This window comes from Carya illinoinensis, chromosome 7 (genome assembly GCF_018687715.1).
Source record: "Carya illinoinensis cultivar Pawnee chromosome 7, C.illinoinensisPawnee_v1, whole genome shotgun sequence".
Lineage (NCBI taxonomy): Eukaryota > Viridiplantae > Streptophyta > Magnoliopsida > Fagales > Juglandaceae > Carya > Carya illinoinensis.
In genome coordinates, this window is record NC_056758.1 from 9,969,020 (window position 1) to 9,988,758 (window position 19,739).

The 19,739-nt window shown below is 33.0% G+C and overlaps 1 protein-coding gene across 1 annotated transcript; it reads left to right on the forward strand.

Annotated features, from left to right (window-relative positions):
* The first annotated feature begins 2,615 nt into the window (after positions 1 to 2,615).
* On the forward strand, positions 2,616 to 11,323 carry LOC122316842 (26S proteasome non-ATPase regulatory subunit 4 homolog). The gene is made up of 11 exons (XM_043133660.1): positions 2,616 to 2,783; positions 2,966 to 3,079; positions 3,463 to 3,568; positions 3,789 to 3,903; positions 4,033 to 4,242; positions 4,358 to 4,670; positions 5,762 to 5,885; positions 6,301 to 6,404; positions 6,525 to 6,593; positions 10,749 to 10,829; positions 11,019 to 11,323. The coding sequence occupies exons 1-10, from the start codon at positions 2,772 to 2,774 to the stop codon at positions 10,797 to 10,799; spliced, it is 1,218 nt and encodes a 405-aa protein (XP_042989594.1). The 5' UTR covers positions 2,616 to 2,771; the 3' UTR covers positions 10,800 to 10,829; positions 11,019 to 11,323.
* The last annotated feature ends 8,416 nt before the right edge of the window (positions 11,324 to 19,739 follow it).

Genomic DNA, 19,739 nt, shown 5'->3' on the forward strand with positions numbered 1-19,739 from the left:
AGGCCATGGGAAAAAGGGATCCCAACCTCGGTGAAGGTGGGATGACTGGCTACCCACCCACATAGGGCTAGATGCATGCCTAGTTGAGGTTGATAAACAAGATCTGGAATTTTTTGTTCTTTTATTTTTGCAGAGCTTCTAAAAAATTTACGTTAAAGCTTTTCAATTTCATTCCAAACATTTTTTAAATATAAAAAAAGAACTCTATTTTTTTTTTTTGATTTTGAAAAACACTTTTTTATAATATTTGTTTATGAGTGATGCCATACATCACACTATTATCCAATTTTCATCTCACTATGTAATATGTCGCAAATAATCTTTTATTGAATGATTTTTTATTATCTAGTAGTAATAAATGTATCATATCTGATATAGTGGGATGAATATGGAATGATAATGTGGTATATATAATTTTCCTTTGTTTATATTTATGTGAAAAATATAAACACAAAAATAAAACTTTTACACAAAAAATATCTACAAAAAATTAGATTCAAACAACTTTTCAAAGTCTACTTACCTACTCTCACAAACCCTAATACAAAACATATTTTATATAAACTTATATCTAAATATTTCTAATACTTCAATAAAACCCAATAAAAAACACACCTCAAAACTTTTCTAAAAGTTTATCAAGCTTTCTCAAAATTCTCTTTATTGAAACATATCCTTAGCTTCTTAGAATTAGAGTTGCTACTCGCCACTTGAATGTGCCGGTGGCCACCTTACCTGCCTCCATTCCCGCCCTCACCACATGCCTTGAGTGGCCGATGGAGTTGCTTAGCACACCATCCAAACACAATCAATCCATAAAATCACATATTCAAAATTATAAATCTAGGCAATTAATACAATGGATCAAAGATCTTTGAGTCTCTTAGACCTACAATGCAACGCATTGAGATCCATGACTACATCATGGGTCTTTGCGCCTCAAATATAACACATCAAAGACCCTTGATAGTTGTGGGTATTGGTGCTGTAAGAAGAAGATAGGAGAAAAAGAAAGAAGAAGAGAGATAGACAAATTAAAATTTTGGGTTTCCTATAATTTGTTAACATGGGCTTATACCAAGCATGTAGTTATCCCATCCAACACTTGCTCAATTTCTTATAAAATAACTTTGGGTTCTCAAATTGTCCCGTGGGACAGAATGGGTTGTAAGTAGGGGTGGGTGGTCCAATAGCATCTAGTAGGGGTCCTACCCATGCTATGTAGGTGAGTATCACCCTCTCCCACCCCCACCCTGATCCTACCTCATTCGCTGTCTTTTTGCTCCCGTCTAATAGGTGACCGAGGTGGAAATAGATTGTAGGCTCCTCCCCCTACTACCCATGGGGGAGGGGAATTCTACAACTCCGCTCCATTTCTTTTTTATTTATTTCTCATTTTTATTTCTAATTTTCTTAATAAATTAAGTTGATTACAAACATGTGCTATCTACCAAGTGACATCTTATTCCATTAATTTACTAACAATAGATGGAGGGGAGGGCCCAATTACAAAATTGTAAAATCTTAAGAGCAGTGTTAAGCCCACTATGGGTGTAGCCCAAGATGGATCCTGATAAGGGCAATTTTTTTTGAACATTTTTTTAAAAAAATTAAAAATATTATTAAAAATAATTCTTTAATCATAAAAAAAATAAAAAATTGGAAACCTACTCGAAACCGACTCTTGTAAGGGTAGCTTTTTCCAAATCTTAAATATAAATTTTGTGAAAATGGAGGTAACAAATTTACAATTAACCTAATAGTAAAACTTGTGAGCCATTTGGTGGTCCTTAGCACACCTGATTAAAATTTCCTGTGATTCCGAACAATAGCATATTAAGAGCATTGGTAATGATATAGTTAAATGTTAATATAAGTCTAAACTTTAGTTAGATGTGAGAAAAAGCTTCCACATTTAACTAGCCAAAAGTTCAAAACTCAACACTTGAGCTACAGTAAATTAAAGAGGCTCTTCATTGTTGGAGAGTTACTGTTAAACCTCTATGCAATTATTTTATTCTTTTCATCAACCTCTCGCTCTCTCTTTATCACATTGAAATAAATCATATAAGTATTATATTGAAATAAATTACCACATTTTATCTTTTCATAAATTATTAATTAATATATAAGTGTATTTATAAAATATAAAAAAATTAAACAAATATTATTAAAATATATAATATTATATTATTATTTTACCTTAAGATGACTAGTCTAATATAAATTTATTTAGTTAAAAATTGATGTTATGGTCAAAATGTGAAATTGTAGATAAATTTTAAACTTGTTAATAGCTAGGCCATTGCCATCTTGTATGATTTATTTCAACGTGGTTATTTATTTTAATGTGATAAAGAGAGAGATTGATGAAAAGAATAAAATAATTAAATAGAAATTAAATAATAATTCTCTAATAATAGAGAGCCTCCTTAATTTATTGTATGACTAGTCTAATATAAAAGCTTATTTTTACGTCTAGCTCAAGTTTATATTTATATTGATATTTAGCTAGTCTATTATCAATACTTTTATTTAGTTAAAAGTTGATATTATGACAAAAATGTGAAATTCTAATTAAATTTTATAATTGTCAATAGACCATGCTCTTAGCACTACTAGCAAAGCTATTAGCCTCCTCTGCAAGTAAGCTCCAGTTCTATTCCTCTCTCTCACGCCACACCCTCTCAAACGTACTCTGTAAACTCTCTCCTCTCTCTCTCTCTCCCGCCCTCTGAGATCCCTTCGTTTCACTTCCCAATCTCCACGCCATGGTGCTCGAGGTAATAGCCCCGATTTGGTTTTTTCTGTTCTTTTTCCCCAAACCCTAATTTCAACCTCAATCCCTCACCTTTGGGGTGCCAAAATTCGGGAATTTCGTTATATTTCCCTATTATTTTTTCGCTCTATTAGGGTTTTCTTTTCGATAATTGAGAGGTTTATTTTCTTTGATTGTTCTTAATAGGCAACGATGATCTGCATCGACAACTCCGAGTGGATGCGGAACGGCGATTACTCTCCGTCGAGATTTCAAGCTCAATCTGATGCTGTCAATCTCATTTGCGGAGCTAAAACACAGGTTTTTAAGATTCTTCTTCTTTTTTCTTCTCTTCATTGTTTTTTTTTTCCCATAATTCCTCCTTTCGTTGCTGAGAAAATCGAGCAAAAGAAAACTCGAAACCTCTAATCATTCTCATTTTTTACTACTTTTTTCACCTTCTGTAAGCAATGTTCTGTGGTTTGGATTAGAGTTGCATTTTAGACCTACTTGGATTTTAATTAATTTTGCTACAGTGATTGTTCGAATACCTATGTTTGAGAATTGTTTATACATGTTTTCTGGATGCGGTCCTGTATATGAGAGAAGAAAATCCTTTTAGGTTTACCTTTTTCTTGTTGTTTGGGGCATATGTTTGTTTACGATTCAAAATTTTGAATGGATGTGATGGGTTGTATGTACAGTCTAATCCAGAGAATACAGTGGGAGTTCTCACAATGGCAGGAAAAGGGCTTCGCGTTTTGGTCACTCCTACCAGTGACCTTGGCAAGATTCTGGCTTGTATGCACGGTTAGTGCTTTTTCGGTTTTCCTTTTTTAGTTTCATTCTTTCTATTTATGAAGTTCTGGACTTTTTCGATTGTGGTGTTTGTGAATTTTGATACTTGGCATTACCTGGTGATGCTGTACTCTTCCCATGGTTGCCGACATTTTTCTCACTAAGACGTGAATATACTTTGTTCTTACCTATAAATAATGTGTTTGGCGATCTAATTTATGTCTCAATGTAGGTCTGGAAATTGGTGGGGATATGAACCTGGCTGCCGGCATTCAGGTGGCACAGCTGGCCCTTAAGCATCGCCAGAATAAAAAACAACAACAACGGATTATTGTCTTTTCTGGAAGGTCTGCACGATTATGGCTCTTTATGCTTTTGGATCTATATTTTGTTCTGTATATTCATCATATAATGTGCTTTCAGTCCTTTGATATTAATATTAATTTTACCAATAAAAAAAATCAATGTGCTTTCAGTCCTATCAAACATGAAAAAAAGTTGTTGGAGATGATTGGAAGAAAGTTAAAAAAGAACAGTGTGGCATTAGATATTGTCAATTTTGGTGAAGAAGATGATGGGAAGACAGAGAAGCTAGAAGCACTTCTTACTGCTGTGAACAATAATGACACTAGCCACATTGTCCACGTTCCAGCTGGCCCGAGTGCCCTTTCCGATGTACTTATAAGGTTGTTTTAACTTTGATTTAATACATATGTACAGATTCATAATTTAGCTTTAACATTGTTCTCATAATTGGTGTTACAATAATTGGTGTTTCATGTTACCTTTCTCCCATGACAGTACACCCATCTTCACAGGAGATGGGGAGGGTGGAAGTGGTTTCGCTGCAGCAGCGGCAGCGGCGGCAGCTGGTGGTCTTTCTGGTTTTGAGTTTGGTGTGGATCCTAACCTGGACCCTGAATTGGCTCTTGCTCTGAGAGTTTCAATGGAAGAAGAGAGGGCGAGACAAGAAGCGGCTGCAAAAAAGGCTGCAGATGAAGCGGCTAAACAGGAAAAAGGAGAGGGCCAGCCATCTGGCTCACAGGATGCAGCAATGACTGAGAATGTTAATACTGCAACTTCTGAAGCTGACAATAAGGCAAATGATCTAATGGTTGGTGTCTATTTGTGCTTTCAACCTTTCATGTTGCCCCTTTTGATGCGATGGGTTGTGCTGAATCTTTTTTTTTTAATTTTTATTTATTAATATTAAAACATATTTCTTTTTCATTTTTTTTTTCCTTCCGTTCCTCTCTCCATTCTTCTTTTGTCTGAAAAAGAGGGCAAGGTTGAGATGGCGTGGGTTGAGATGAATATTGATCAATACAAACTTACCCCTATACATATGAGTTGGCATGAACCTTTGACCTCTTATGTTAGAGTTAGATAAAAGCCCTAAATGCCACCGTACCAATTGGACATTTGCTACGCATAAAACTCTTGATGTTGAGTTGTGTTGACCATGCACACATGCATATAAAAGTGTTCTACACAATTAAACCGCTTTGTCTAACTCGGGCAGACTAGTAGAGCTAGGCAATTCATTGAATGATGACTACATGTAGTTGCTATGGGAACTTGCATTTCTTTGTTCATCAAATAAAAGAAAATTCTGCTCCTTTCCAAGGCTTGAAAAATTTAATCAGACTTGGAATTGGGTAAGGACCAGTTCCATGAATTAGGTGATTTAGGTTCGAATCCCACTAGGTGCAAATAATTTCTAGCAGCCATCCGACTCGGAGATTTTCCCCTTGAATTACTTGAGGTGCACTTGCGGGAAACTCTTTATTGAGGGCCTGTGCACCCCCGGGATTAGTCGTGACACTGTTCCCCGACACCTGGTGCCAATAAAAAAAATGAATCAGGCGATTTAATTTGTGACAAGCTTGAATTGGGTATTTCAGCAGTAATAGAAAAACATAAAAAAACATATACAATGTAATTCAAACGTTTTAAAAATACCCTAAATTTGGTTTGGTTTCTAATTGATTCAAATTGTATCTGCTGAATTGGTCTAAATTGAACTGTTTTTTGAGCCATGCTTCTTTCTTGCCATCATGTGACACGAAAATGATTCTGTTATAATATTCTACTGGCAGTATAATTTCCATAAAATCTTTTCTTCTAATTTCTATACCCTCCCATAGTTCTTTGGCTTAGAATTGACCACACTCCATTGATTAATTGATCTCATATTTGCAATAGGATGATGAGAATGCTCTGCTACAGCAGGCCCTTGCAATGTCAATGGATGATCCTGCCTCTAGCCATGAAGCGCGAGACACTGATATGTCAGATTCAGTTGCAGATGATCCAGAGTTGGCACTAGGTGAGCCCTTATTCATGTGGTTAGCTTCTTGGGTGTAATGCTTGACAATTGTGTGGGAATTATATAATCAAGACTGGGAGCATTCTCAGAAATGGTATAGAATTCACGCATGACAGTATCTTTCTTCTTTGTTAGTGGTCCTCTTCAATTTTTTTGAGTGACATACCAACTCATTTTTGTCAAGTGCACATCGTTTCTATTGTCTCTGTTTTATTGCCCTGAACCATACTAGTAATTTTGTTTGGATAGGTAACAATGTAACAGTAATTGCTGAGACCACAGCGGAAATTTCTGTTCTGTGGCAGTATGTATGGATAGTTAGATCCTCTAAGCATATTTCAAAACTTACTGATGTCCAATTATTATTCTTCATCTGTATTTGCTGATTTGATTCCATGTACTTTGGTTGTTGCAGCTCTTCAATTGTCTGTTCAAGACAGTACAAAGGATGTGTCAAGCCAATCAGATATGAGCAAGTTGTTGGCTGACCAGTCCTTTGTGTCTTCCATCCTTTCATCAGTATGTCTGCCACTACATGCACTTTTCACTTGTTTCTTTCATTTCCTCCCTGCAGTGAGAAAATGAGGCGTGAAATGCTCCTGTAGTTGTTAATGCTATAACAAGTTATTGTTGCTGCAGCTTCCAGGGGTTGATCCAAATGACCAATCGGTTAAAGATTTGCTTGCTTCGATGCAAAGCCAGAGTGAGGTGAGTGCCTTAAATTTATTGGTAGGGTCATTAATATAAATTGAAAAGTTATTAACAACCAGGATATGCTGAAGTTTTATTTACCTGGGATATATTGGGGGCTCCCCCCGGCAGGTCCACGTTTTTTTATCTGTCAATAGTAGGTTTCTCATGATAACCTTCTTATTCTGGGCCCAATATTTTTTAATATTTATGGTGGCGGTGAGCAATTACCACTGATTCACTAATCTGTAAATTGGTCAATTGGTGCCTAAGGGTAGGTTTAGATAGTGAGATGAGAATTTTTGGTTTTAGATGAATGTGTAAAATATTATTTTTTAATATTATTATTGTTTTGGGATTTGAAAAAGTTGAATTGTTTATTATATTTTGTGGGGGAATTTGAGAAAGTTGTAATGATGAGATGAGATGAGAATTTTGTGTCTTATCCCACTTGCCAAACCTGCTCTAAGGGCAGGTTTGGGGCATGGGATGAGACAAAATTTTCATCTAATTTCATTTTATCTCATTCCATCTTATTTCCAAACATAATTCAAATACAAAATTTTCAAACTGATTATTACAAATTTTTCTAACTAATTATTACAACCTTTTCAAACTTTTAAATAAAAAATAAAAAAATCCAACCTTTTCAAATTTTCAAATAAAAATAATATTATAAAACTATATACTTACAATATTTTAACTTTTTAATATTTTTTATTCAACTTTTTCTCTTTCATTTTCCAAAACCCAAAAAATACTCTTAACTCAAACTATCTCACTATTATTCACAAGTTAGAGCTTTGAAGATAGGGAATGCTCTCTTGATTTATGGGGCTTCTGTAATTGATTTCAATGGTGCTAGCTTCCATGATTTCCTTGTTTCTTTTTCAAGCACCCAATTTTTTCTCTGTTTCCTCTTTGTATACTTCATGTATACTAGGGCTATGCCTATTTTTATTGATTCAATAAATTTTAATCTTACCTATAAAAAAAGGATTCATGATTTTCTTATATCTTTTACTACTTTTAGTTAGGTGTTCCTCTTGTATACATCTTTTGTACTTGGGCTATGCTATGCATTTTGTGATTTTTAGTAAAATTGTTGACTACCCATACACCACCTACCCTCATCCTTATCATATGGGGTATTGCAACTACTCTTCAAAAAAATTTGTTCCCCCCAAACTAGATTTCACATGGCATATTCTAATAGTACAGTTAGGTGCCTAAAGGTTGGGGTGCGTGTGATACTTGTTTTTTTTATTGACACTGGGTGTTTAGGAACAACGTCCCGACTAATCTCGGGGTGCACAGGTCCTCGTCAGGGAGTTTCTTGCAAATGCTCCTTGGGTCATTCAAGGGAAAAATCCTCTAATCCGATGGCCCTTAGAGATTGTTTGCACCTAAGGGGATTTGAACCTTAAACTTAGAGGGAGCATACCCCCAAGCCCAAGGCCTTTACCACTTGAGCCAACCCCTAGGGGTTAAAGGTTCAAGTGGGGTGTGATACTTGTTTTCAACCAGATTAAAGCTTTTCACTTGTTTTCACCCCAATTACATTTAGTTTGTATGGGTTTAATTGTAGATCCAGCGATGCAGTTTTTCTCAAACATGGTAGATATGTTTCTTATTTTCTACTTAAAAGCCTTAAGTCATCTATGGGGGATCAGTACACAACTTGAAAAGGATATCCCAACTGTTGGGTTCATATACTGAACCATGGGTTCTTTGTTATGTTGTCATCTTCTCTTCTTCGTCACCATATTTGTCAGCATCAACCCTTCCTCTTGCAAGCAACAAGTTGCTGAATACATCTCGTCTTGGCATGTTACCGTGTTACTGGATTTATGTCTTTTCATATTCACCCATCAAAAAATATTTAGCTGTTTGAAGAGATGGCATGGAGATTTTCAATTGTGGTCAAGTGGATTAAATTGTGGCTTGTTATTTTTTGGAATCTGTATTTTTGTGGTAACTATGTTGAGTATTGTGTTTATCAATGGGTGAAGAATATGAGCTTTCTACATATGATCGTCACGAATTGACTCATAACCAAGTTACCTCTGATCTTTTACCAATGTCAGTTATTGACAATTGTACATTCTAACAATTTGAAGCTCACCTTAGGAAGCGAACAACACCGTGTAGAGGTTGGGCTGAGCTTAAAGAAATGAGTCCCTATCGAGGAAAGCCGTTGTGTACTAATCTGGCTAGCTAGATTTTTTCAGCTGTCTATGAGGTTGGTCAATTAAAAAGAGGTGCTTTTGCATCTTCTTAACCCGAAATAGTTGGGGAGAGGAAAGGTTTTCTTTTTAGGATACCCTTGAGAACACATCTAGTGGAGACGGGATAGGGCTGTAGCTTAGAGGATTAGAGCATGTGGCTATGGACCGCAATGTCAGGTGTTTGAATCCCTCATCCACATTGGCCAAAAAGGGAAGGGCTGGGCCTTTCCCCCTTAGGGTAGGAAAATCATGATTAGGATTGCATACCCAAATTTATGGAACTTGGGCGTGGGTTTTTTTCTTGAAATGTAAATGTCATGTTTTGGCCTTGTGTGCCCCTAACTTAAAATAGGTGATGTAATGGTTGCTGCCTGACTAAACATAGGAGGAGGTACACTTCTCCATCAATAGAAATGATATTACCAAGGATACATAAGAATAGAATTAACAAAATCCTTGTGATGTAGAGGCAATCAAGATACGCATGTGAGTGAGTTTATAACCTACAGAAAAGATAACGTTCCTGAATGGTGTTTGTTGATACTTTCATATTGAAAAGAAAGAAAAATATACCCCCCCCCCCCCTTCCCTTCTCTCACTCTCCCAACACCCTCTCGTGGCTAATTTTGGTTCTTTTCATTGTGAAAGCAAGATTTGTCTGTTGATACTTTTAAATTCAAAAGAAAAAAATTACTTGGCGCCCTCTCTTTTGCTGCTAATTAGGTCCCATGGAGCAATAAACCATTGGCTCTTTTCATTGTGCAAGCAAGGTCTGTTGGATTAGCCCACTTTTTTGTAGGGTATATATTCACTCTTATGCCTTTCTTGATGACCTCCACGTTGGGTAAATATGGTTAATTCTTTGTTTTGTGGAATGTTCGAAACAAAGAATATAACACTTCATTCTATGAAGATAGAAAAACTATAAGAGAGAAATTTATCTAAGAAAAAATCATAAAATTACTTCCAAGCATAAACTACCCAAAAGTTTCTTTTATCTTTAGCAACAATCCTTGCTTTGGCCTTAGGTCTTACAGATATGGTAGCATAGACATATCTAGTTAGTCTTCTTTCTTCGCATTTGGCTTTAGTCTCTGCACGGACTAAGTAACAGTTCAATTCAGATACTCCCAGACTCCATTTTCTATTCCGATAATTCCCTTCCAACATTTAGTGTCAAAGAAATAATTCATTTTGTAGGTCTAGGGTCATCCTTGATGTCAGTCTTGTAGGCAAAGAATAAAAAAGGATATGGAATTAATTCAAGCCAGCAAGTCACAACTGTGGGGCAAATGGAATCCTATACATAAAACAGTTCATAAAAGAATTGATAGTTTGGCACTTGACGGCATAGCAAGAAGCTTCCTGGCTGCCCAATTGCACATGAGATGAGAATATACGGTAGTATGTGTAACCAACTGGTATCGGCAATAATGAAATGAGTGGGATCAGGCTCAATGCCGTGCGCAAGGGCAGCGAGATCTAGTTGATTGGCTGGGAAAGTTATAGTGGGGTGAGAGACCATCCCCTAAATTGAAATAAACCCAATTATCATGTCCCCGCATAGATATTTTGGACTATGTCTATATCAAATTTATAAAAGCTCCTGAAAGTTGCTCCTTTGCAACAGAGGACATGAGTCGTGCTTTTAACTGAGGTGATTCAAGGAGGGTTCGGTATTGATTGCTATATTGTGATCAGCCTGTTTTGTTGGTAAATGATCATGGTCCATTCATGGACTTATGCTTGACAGACTTTGTTTTAGTTTTTTCTTTCTTTCTTTTCTTTTTTTTTTTTGGAATAATTATTCACGTTGTAGAGTTGCAATCTCTTGAGCTCTTTTCTTTTTCTTCTTCTTCTTCTTATTATTTATTTATTTATTTATTTATTTTTTTACTCATTTGTTACGCCCAATAGTTTCTCATTATTTTATTAATGCTTTCAGCCCCAGCAGAAGGATGAAGAAAAGGAACCAAAGGAGGAGGAGAAAAAATGATGATGATCTGGGGTTGCTTTTCCATGCTAGGTAGGGTATCAATTCTTGAACTTGGATCGATTTTTCTTTCCTTTGCTTTTCCATGATATGTTGCCAGCTTGGTTGAACTTTGAACCTGCAAAGATGATTCTAGATTAGAAGCCATATAACTTAACTGTCTTTTAAAAGCTCTCTGCTACTGGTTAAGTGACATTTGGATCAATGTTCATCATGCAACAGGTCCAAAGTTCTCTGCCTAGTGCGCCATAAGTGAGTATCATAATGGTGAATATTGATGATTATAAAGTGTCTTGAGAGGGCTCTTAGAGGAGAAGACATTTTTATGTCAGAAAGTACAACATTGAAATCTATTTCGTCAATCTTTCAATATCACATTATGTTACTTCAAATTAAGCGCCCCCGTTTCGCTGTTATTTAGGTTTTTTTTAATTATTTTAAAAATATTTTCTTAAAACGCTGTTATGAATTTATTCTTGGTGATTTGCAACTAGATGCTTGGTGGAATGCAAAATCAAGTCTTGACATGTTTGGTTTTTCTCTTATCATAATTTTTTTCCCTTTCCAGAAAATGATAAAAAAAAAAAAGGATATGTTGTATAATTCAATAAACAGGAGTAAAAATTGCGTGCTTTTGGAGAAATCAAGCAAGTAACGTTATTGTGGGAAAGAGGCTTGTAATTCTGCAGGTAAAACCCTATGATGATAGGGCGTATCTATAGTTCAATGAGGCCGAAGATAGGACTACTACAACATCAAAATCCATAATAATGCTCACCGATTTACAAGATTTTGTTCATACCCGAGCATTATTTCGTGTTGTATTTGCTTCCCTACAAGCATGTTTGTCTTCATCTACTCTATTTGTACCTTCTTCAATGATCTGTCCAGACCTTCATAGGCGGCTAGGTTCCATTCCATTCGATTCCTTCACTACCTGTAGAGAATAATCACCACCTTGTTGAGTCCCATGCGACCATGACAATGATCGTCGCATGAGCTTCAGCAGCAACTCTGAATTCTCTTTGAATTTCCTAGAATAGCTTGAACTTGACATTCATGGTTTCCCACAAAGACATCCCAGTTTGCTTTATACCAATATTCTTCATCTTCATGTCAAATCGTGCTCCCTCTTTTGAAAAAAAGTTTGTATGTTTGCCTTGCCGAGTTTAACTCATGGTTTGAATTTATATGAAACAAATATTCACACTCAGTTGTAAAGTCTGTCATGGCATTTTTATAGTATGAGGACCGAGGTAGATAATAATCATTTGTACATAAAGTAACCACGAGGTGAATAAAATATATCATAGTAACCAGCCAATTGAGAGAGCCCAACCAAGCTCCCACTATGTATTAAAATGATAGTATTTATATATTATTTTTATAATTTATAAAAAAATTATATATCTTTCATATTTTATTAAACCCCACCATGAAAAGCAAAAGAAAAAAAAGAAAAAAAGAAAAAATAGAAGAGGCCATATAAGCATTGAGAGGACATAAAGCTGGCGTGAGTCTTCGACACAAGTACAAGAATGGGACCTTTAACACGTATGGGACTACATCAGTTTGAGGAGCTTGATCGCTTCTCCCCTTATCTCATCCTCCATGAGTAGTGTACTAATGAGCTAAGAGAAACAACGAGAATTTGATCAAATCACAATATAGAGTAGATTCCCTCTCCTCAAGTTTCATGGACATAAGTCTTTAGTGCTGGACTATATAAATTGTTGTGTCTCTCATTTTACATTCTCTGTAATTAATTTTTATTCAAAGTCATGGATGAGTATTTCAAGCACCACACTTTTGTCAAAGAAGCACGATGAGTTATTCGACCATGCTATTTACATCTGACATCTCAGTCAAGAAATGAATCAACGGTACCAAATCGGTATTTCGAATAAGCCAAGTACTTATTGGACAAACTTAACTAAATTTGGGGAAACAATAAGAAAGAACAAAAAAAATAATAAGTACAATATCAATAAATAATGTAAATTCATTTACACAAATTAAGAGATTTATTTTTTGCTAGATAATGGAGCAATCAAAGGTGGATTCCCTACCTGAGCTTGAACATGGAAACACTTTACTCGTTGAGAATCGGAGAAAAGGGGTCTAGATGGTGAGAAACTACACGTGCCTCCTCAATCAGGTTTGAGCCATAATTTAAACTCCTGTCCCATTAGAGAATTTAATAAACTTTAGACACGAGTATTAAACTAAAGTGAATCCATGTGAAGCCGTGAACTAATATATGCCAAACCATTTAGGAATAACCCAAGTACCATTGAGCCACCGTCCTTAATTGTAATTAGGAAGAACCAAATATTGTAGGGAATAAGGACATGTTTGAAATATGAACATTATATGCTAAAATATCATTCAAATTACCCAAATGTCCCTATATATTAATGCAAATACCTTCCAATTTACTAAACAAATTGGTTAGTCATCAATCATGCAATTATACTATAAGAAAACATTAATATAAAATAAATTAATTGCATAACACCAAGATTAGTAACGATAGAAAACTTTTTAAAAACTTCTTTAAAAGTAAAACACTACAGGCAGCCAAACCTATAAAAGTGTTTTAGAAAATATTCAGAATTGAATCTCTATATGTTCTAACCAATAGAATCTTTTAAATAAACAATCTGAAAGTAGTTTGAATTGCAATAGGATTTTGCTAACAAAGTGACTCTATCGTGAGGACTCTCTTGACAGTAAGAGTGAAATTTAAACCGAAAAATCGGCCTAGACTGGACTAGTTGGTTCGATTTTAGACCAGTTTCATTATTCCACAAACCGAATAGAACCAGTTCACTTTCGGTTATGGTTCTAGCATATTTGGGACCGGATCAGATTGGTTCGTGTTTATATATACAATTAATTTTTAATATTATATAAAATATTTTTTATATATAATTTATATATTATATATAAAATAATTTTATATTATAATTTATAACATAAAATTATAATATTAAACATGAACATTTGTTTGATAATATGTTATTAATATAAAAAATATATATTAATTATATTTTTTAGACCTAATAAATTCTCAACATATTCCTTTGAATCCTTTTGATAAATACATAATATATTAGTAATACTAATACACATTATTATATTAATTAATTGGTATATATTAGTATACTAATGTGTATTAATACTTATACTATATTAAATCACTATAACTTATTAATATTAAATCACTTTTATATAGTAATATTAATACTAGTACCATATTATTCTTAATACTATACTAGTACTTAGTGAATATTAATACTAGGTACTATATTAAATCACTTTTTATACAACAGATTTTTTTTTTAATAGCAGTTTTTTATTTTATTTTATTTTTTAAATGAAATTTGCACTTGATTAAATCTGAAAAACTGGGACCGAGCCAGATTGGAATCGGTAAAACCGGAAGTATCGATTTAGGAGAGTAACGGGTACGGAATCATTTATTGAAAATGCAAAACCAGTATTACTGGTTCGATTCCAAAAAATTGTATAAAATCGGAGCTAACCGGACTGATTATACTTCTACTTGGCATGATGCTGACACCTGCGTGTAATCTTCTCTGCAGTAACATATTTCAATTCAAACTCTTTTCTGGATAAATACAAATCTTTGGAACTCGATTTTCACACTCTTGACTTATCTAAAACAATTCCTAATACTTTCTAAATAAACTCTATGGTTATAGATGAAGTTAAGATAATTTACATTCATCTAAAATACAAAATTAATGATAGGATAAACTCTATCATCTTAATCACTTAATCCTATCCAGACTTATTAATTTAGTCACCTAGTCATAACCAAACTCTTGCATCTACAATTTTCCCCTTTGGTGGATTGGTGACAAACTCTTGCATTTACAATCATGAAAATATTCTACTGATAATATCCCAACATGTACCCTCAATATCGAAAGGATACTCCTTATCCAAGCCATAAGGTTATCAACCCCTTTGTATTTTAACATTCTACATCAATCTCCATTACATCCTAGCAAATCTTCAATGATTCCTACTATGCACACCCTCATAATCAAAATGGGAAAATATATCCAAACGAAAGTTAGCATTTAAGTGATAATGAAGACTAATAATCTCTAATAATGTCCGGTCATTGATCATTCTTCCCTTTGATCATGAGATTTATGTAAAGAGTAATGTTATATACAGTCACTTTTGTATACTCTCTCGCACTCTATTAATGTGATGTGTTGTATTAATTTTTTTAATACACAACTAATCACATCAGTAGAGTACGCAAAAGAGTAAGTAAAAGTAACTGCACATAAAATTTTTGTTATGTAAATCACAGAAACTCCATTCATGCTCCTTATACAATTATTTTTTTTCTGCATTATATCTCTATCTATATGAACCCCAAGGAGTGTGGCATAATGGTCATGACTCTGGGACATGTCGTATAATAATCCACACGTCCTAAACTAGATTATCTAATGTGCACTTATGAAAAATTATTTATCAAGATATGTATACTTTGAAATTAGTCAAGACTTTAATTCCAATACCGAATGTCCAAAATAATCTCTATGCTCAAACTCAAGTTTATCAACATGCATAGTTAAATGGTTAGAAAGATTGCTTTCCCTTTTAGCTTCCCTCAAATTTCCTACAATCCTATCATTATTCCTATCAATAGGGTAATATCAAAGATTTAATATGCTCAAGAAAATGTTATAAATTCTTAACCTTTTAATTTTTATCTTGTTTACAATCTAATTGTGGGGTTGTTTGGACAGTGTCACTTTGGACTAATTATAGTGAATTAAATGTAGAGGAAACAAGATGAAGTACTATAGAAGAAAAAATGGGATGGGCTCAAACTTTTAAACTTCGAATTAAATTAATATTTAGTGACATAAGGTTTTACATTTTTTAAACCTCTCCTCATTTGGTTACGTAGTTCAGATGAGATGAGATATTTTGAATAGCTATGAGATTTTAGAGTTAAGATAAGATGAAATAATTTGTTAAAAAAATTTGTGTTTGGATAATGAGATGAGATGAAATAGTTTTCACTTTTTGAGATTTAAAAAAAGGTGTGGGTCCCACGTTTTGGAGAGTACCAAATTTCACACTGTTAACGTACTGTTCTGTCAAATTTGCACTATTCATTTATTCTTTTGTACTGTTTAGTTACTGTTTCGGTCAATTTTGCATTGTTTATTTACTTTTTTGCACTGTTATCAATTTTACACTATTTTATTTACTGTTTATTTCAGTGAAAATTTTCAAAACTTAGAGATGAAATAAATCGTTTAGATAGGCAAAACCTCACAGTACAACTCCAGATGAGATGAGTTCATTTGAACTAGGTAACAAAACCAAATTCAGAATATTATGCTAAAAGCTTTCAAAAATCACATAATATCATATAAGAGTATAGAATATATTCGAAACATAACATAATCAGATCACAAAAATGTAGTTTATGCACAAAATTTCATATTTGCTATTTTTTGAACAGTTCAAAAACTGAATGCCAGAAATAACTTAATGACCAAATTTAAGTTTAGTATCTATTTGAGTAATATGGTAAAAACAGACTTGCAATAGATTCTTTTACCAAATTTTTAGTTCATTAATAATTAATTGGCTTTGAAATGATCTAACTTTGTATTTGTCCATCCTTAGACTTCCGTTATATGGACCTTTTCTTTTGACTATAATAGGGTTCAATATTAATTTAGTCCTTAAATATTGATCAAATGGATCTCTTTGTCCATTTCCACTCTGACTTTCACCAACTCATTCGCTTAGCTGCGTTTGGATGTAGAGACGAATTGAATTAAATTGTAAATAATAATATTTTGTGAGTTCCATTAAAATGAGTTGATTTTTTTTTAAATTGAGATGAGACACTTAACTATTTTGATTGAAATTATATGAAATAGGTTGAGATATGTTTAAATTTTTTTTTATGTGAAATTAAAAAAAATAGTGAATCCCATTAATAATTAATTTAAGATAAATTAAATTTGATTCAACAACCAAATATAGCGTAAATTAATACCATTAATCTTTTAACACGTACCAATTTTATTGAACGACGCCATCGTCAAGAGTATAAGATTAAATGTCAATTAAAAAATAAAAAAATAGAGAGAGAGAGTTTTGCTTCCCTCTTCGAGAAGACATTCAATTATTCTCTGGTCAATAAAAGGTTGTAATAATTAAATAGTTTTGATTACAGATATATATATATATATATATATATATATATATATATATATGCGAAATTCACATTTAATTATATAGTAATTTCAAAGGCGCCGGAATCGACAACGTCCAGAAACAGATCATGATGTAAAGAGAAGACAAATGGAACAACGTGCTTAATTTGTTTGAACGTGCATGGATTCCTCATCTCCTTCGGCTTCCATTAAAAAAGGGTCACAACTTGTGTGCAAGAAAAAAGGAAAAAGACACATTAATTTAAAGTACTCCGATCCTAATCTTCTAGAATTGAATTATTTTCATCTACACTACTACTACTACTTTTCATGTCTAATATTATAATTCTAGAAAATGACTTTGCTTGAGGAAATATATAGTCTTGTAATGGTTATTTGATTCCCAAAGGGTCATTATAATGTGCAAAAAGACCTAAGATATATATTAACATAATTTCCACCCAATTATTTCATAGCATTTGACTTATATATTGGTCGATCTCTAGCGTATAGAGGTGGTTGTGTATTCTAGTTTCAATGCCTCATTCATTCATTCATCCATGCACATCATGCATATCCACAACTGAATTGAAAACGAGAGTACTTGGATCCAAGAAAATTTGAACGTGTTTAGAGAAATATTTAGTCTACACAAAAATTTTATACAAAGAAACTTATACGCTGACATGGTCTAATGCTGTTAGTGTACGTGTAAAGTTTAAACTTGTGCGTAAGGCTTTTGTATAGCATTTCTTATGCGTTTAACACGAGACGCACTACAAGAGATGTAGATTTTTACGATTAAAATTTTGCAATTAAAAAGATTATTTTTAACGAAAATGAGTACATTTTCATCAAAAATATTTATTTTGATTGCAAAATTTTAATCACAAAAATCTGTTTCTCTTGTAATAACGCGTGTTTTTTATAACTTGTTATGAGATACCTGACCTACATCCAATGAATATGGTTGAATAGAACCGAGTTGTTGAAATCAAACTCTTGAATTGATATAGAACTACATATCCTTCGTGGTGTCTTTTCTGTGTGTCCTGCACCCATCTAATTCGATAAGCCCAAGGTTTTAGTAATCATCGAACCCCTGATCAAAGACTTTTATTATAGTCCATGATAGAAATTCTATATCTTCCCCAGATAAAATGTACAAACAAAGGCATGCATCTTAGCATTGGATTTAGTACAAAACAATGTTTCAATAAAAGCTGCGGGGAAGAGGTCGTTGGAGACATTATTTATAAGAAGATGACCCATCGCATGCAATGAATTCTGACCCAATGAACATGAAAGCAACCCTTGAGGTGGATTATGGACATTTAAAAAATAAATCTTACTTAAACAAAGACATGTATCACCTTTTAGATATTAGAAAAGATAAAAAATAAAATCCTTTGAGATGGGTTTTCTTCTCCTCCTTCTTTTTATTTTTTATTTTATTTTATTTATTTATTATTATTATTTTTTTAGGTTTAGAGATTGATACGTGTCTTTCGTTAAGTTAATAGACAATTTTGATATAATTTTATGGCATAAAAAATTAGAAGAAGAGAGTTAGGTATGATTTGGATAATTTGATGAGATTATTTTAAATGAAAGTTGAAAGTTGAATAAAATATTATTTTTTTAAAATTTGAAAAAAATTAAATTATTTATTATATTTTATGTAAAAATTTTTTAAAAAATTATAATAATGAGATGATTATTCAAAATTGACCTTATTCTCACCTTTGTTTTGCAGATAATTTAAAAAAAGTGATATATATGGAGTTGGTCGTCTTAATATATATAATAATATTAATCAATATCTTGAATTGCTAAACCAACTCACAAAATCTTTTAAAAAAATATGAAGAATCTATATTATGGGCATTTAAAAAATAATGCACATGAGCTGCATTGATTTCCCCAATAAATTCATTTCTTGGTCCCAATACTGTTCTGTCTTTTTCTTGGGTCCTTTTGAATTTTCCTTAATCAAGTGTATCTTCATTCAAATTACAGCCATGCAACCTATCCTATGCACTTTGATGATTAATTTGATCCCCTTTCCTCACCCATATATATATATAGATATATATATAAAATCAGCCTAAACCTATATCCCCCAATCCAATTCAAAATGATTTGAAACCCCAAATTTTATTTATCTTGTTGAAATATAAGCATCAAGATCTTCTAAGTTTTTAATATAGTTATGTATAATATCTTTATCTAATGATTTTTATTACTTACAAGTCGATGTGTACAATTTGTATATTCAGTATGTTTTGTGGGATTTATTATAATTAAAGAAATTATATTTATAATCATGAAGTGCGTAAGTATCGTGTATTTTTTTTTTTAAAAAATTAATAAATATATAACCCACATGAAAAATTTTATTTTTTTAAATTGTGAACTTTATTATTTTTTAAAAAGAGTGCGAAACACTTGTATAATTTATGGCTATATTATAAAATATTTTTTAATAGATGCAATGCAACTTGATGAAATCGAAAAAATTAAGGTTTTATTTAGAGATTTTTTACTTAACAAAGCATTATTGATCCTGACCGTTCGATTGATCTCACATAACGCTTCAATAGTACATCGGACGGTCACAGTTGGTCGTAAATATAAGCATGACCTTATGGCATCACCCTACGTTTAAAGTTTCCTCACCGCTCCTAAAATGTCGACATTTTTCACTTGT

Coding starts and splice junctions, on each gene's coding strand:
- LOC122316842 (XM_043133660.1), top strand. Junction 3,904..4,032: donor ATTATTGTCTTTTCTGGAAG/GTCTGCACGATT, acceptor ATGTGCTTTCAG/TCCTATCAAACATGAAAAAA. Junction 4,243..4,357: donor CTTTCCGATGTACTTATAAG/GTTGTTTTAACT, acceptor CTCCCATGACAG/TACACCCATCTTCACAGGAG.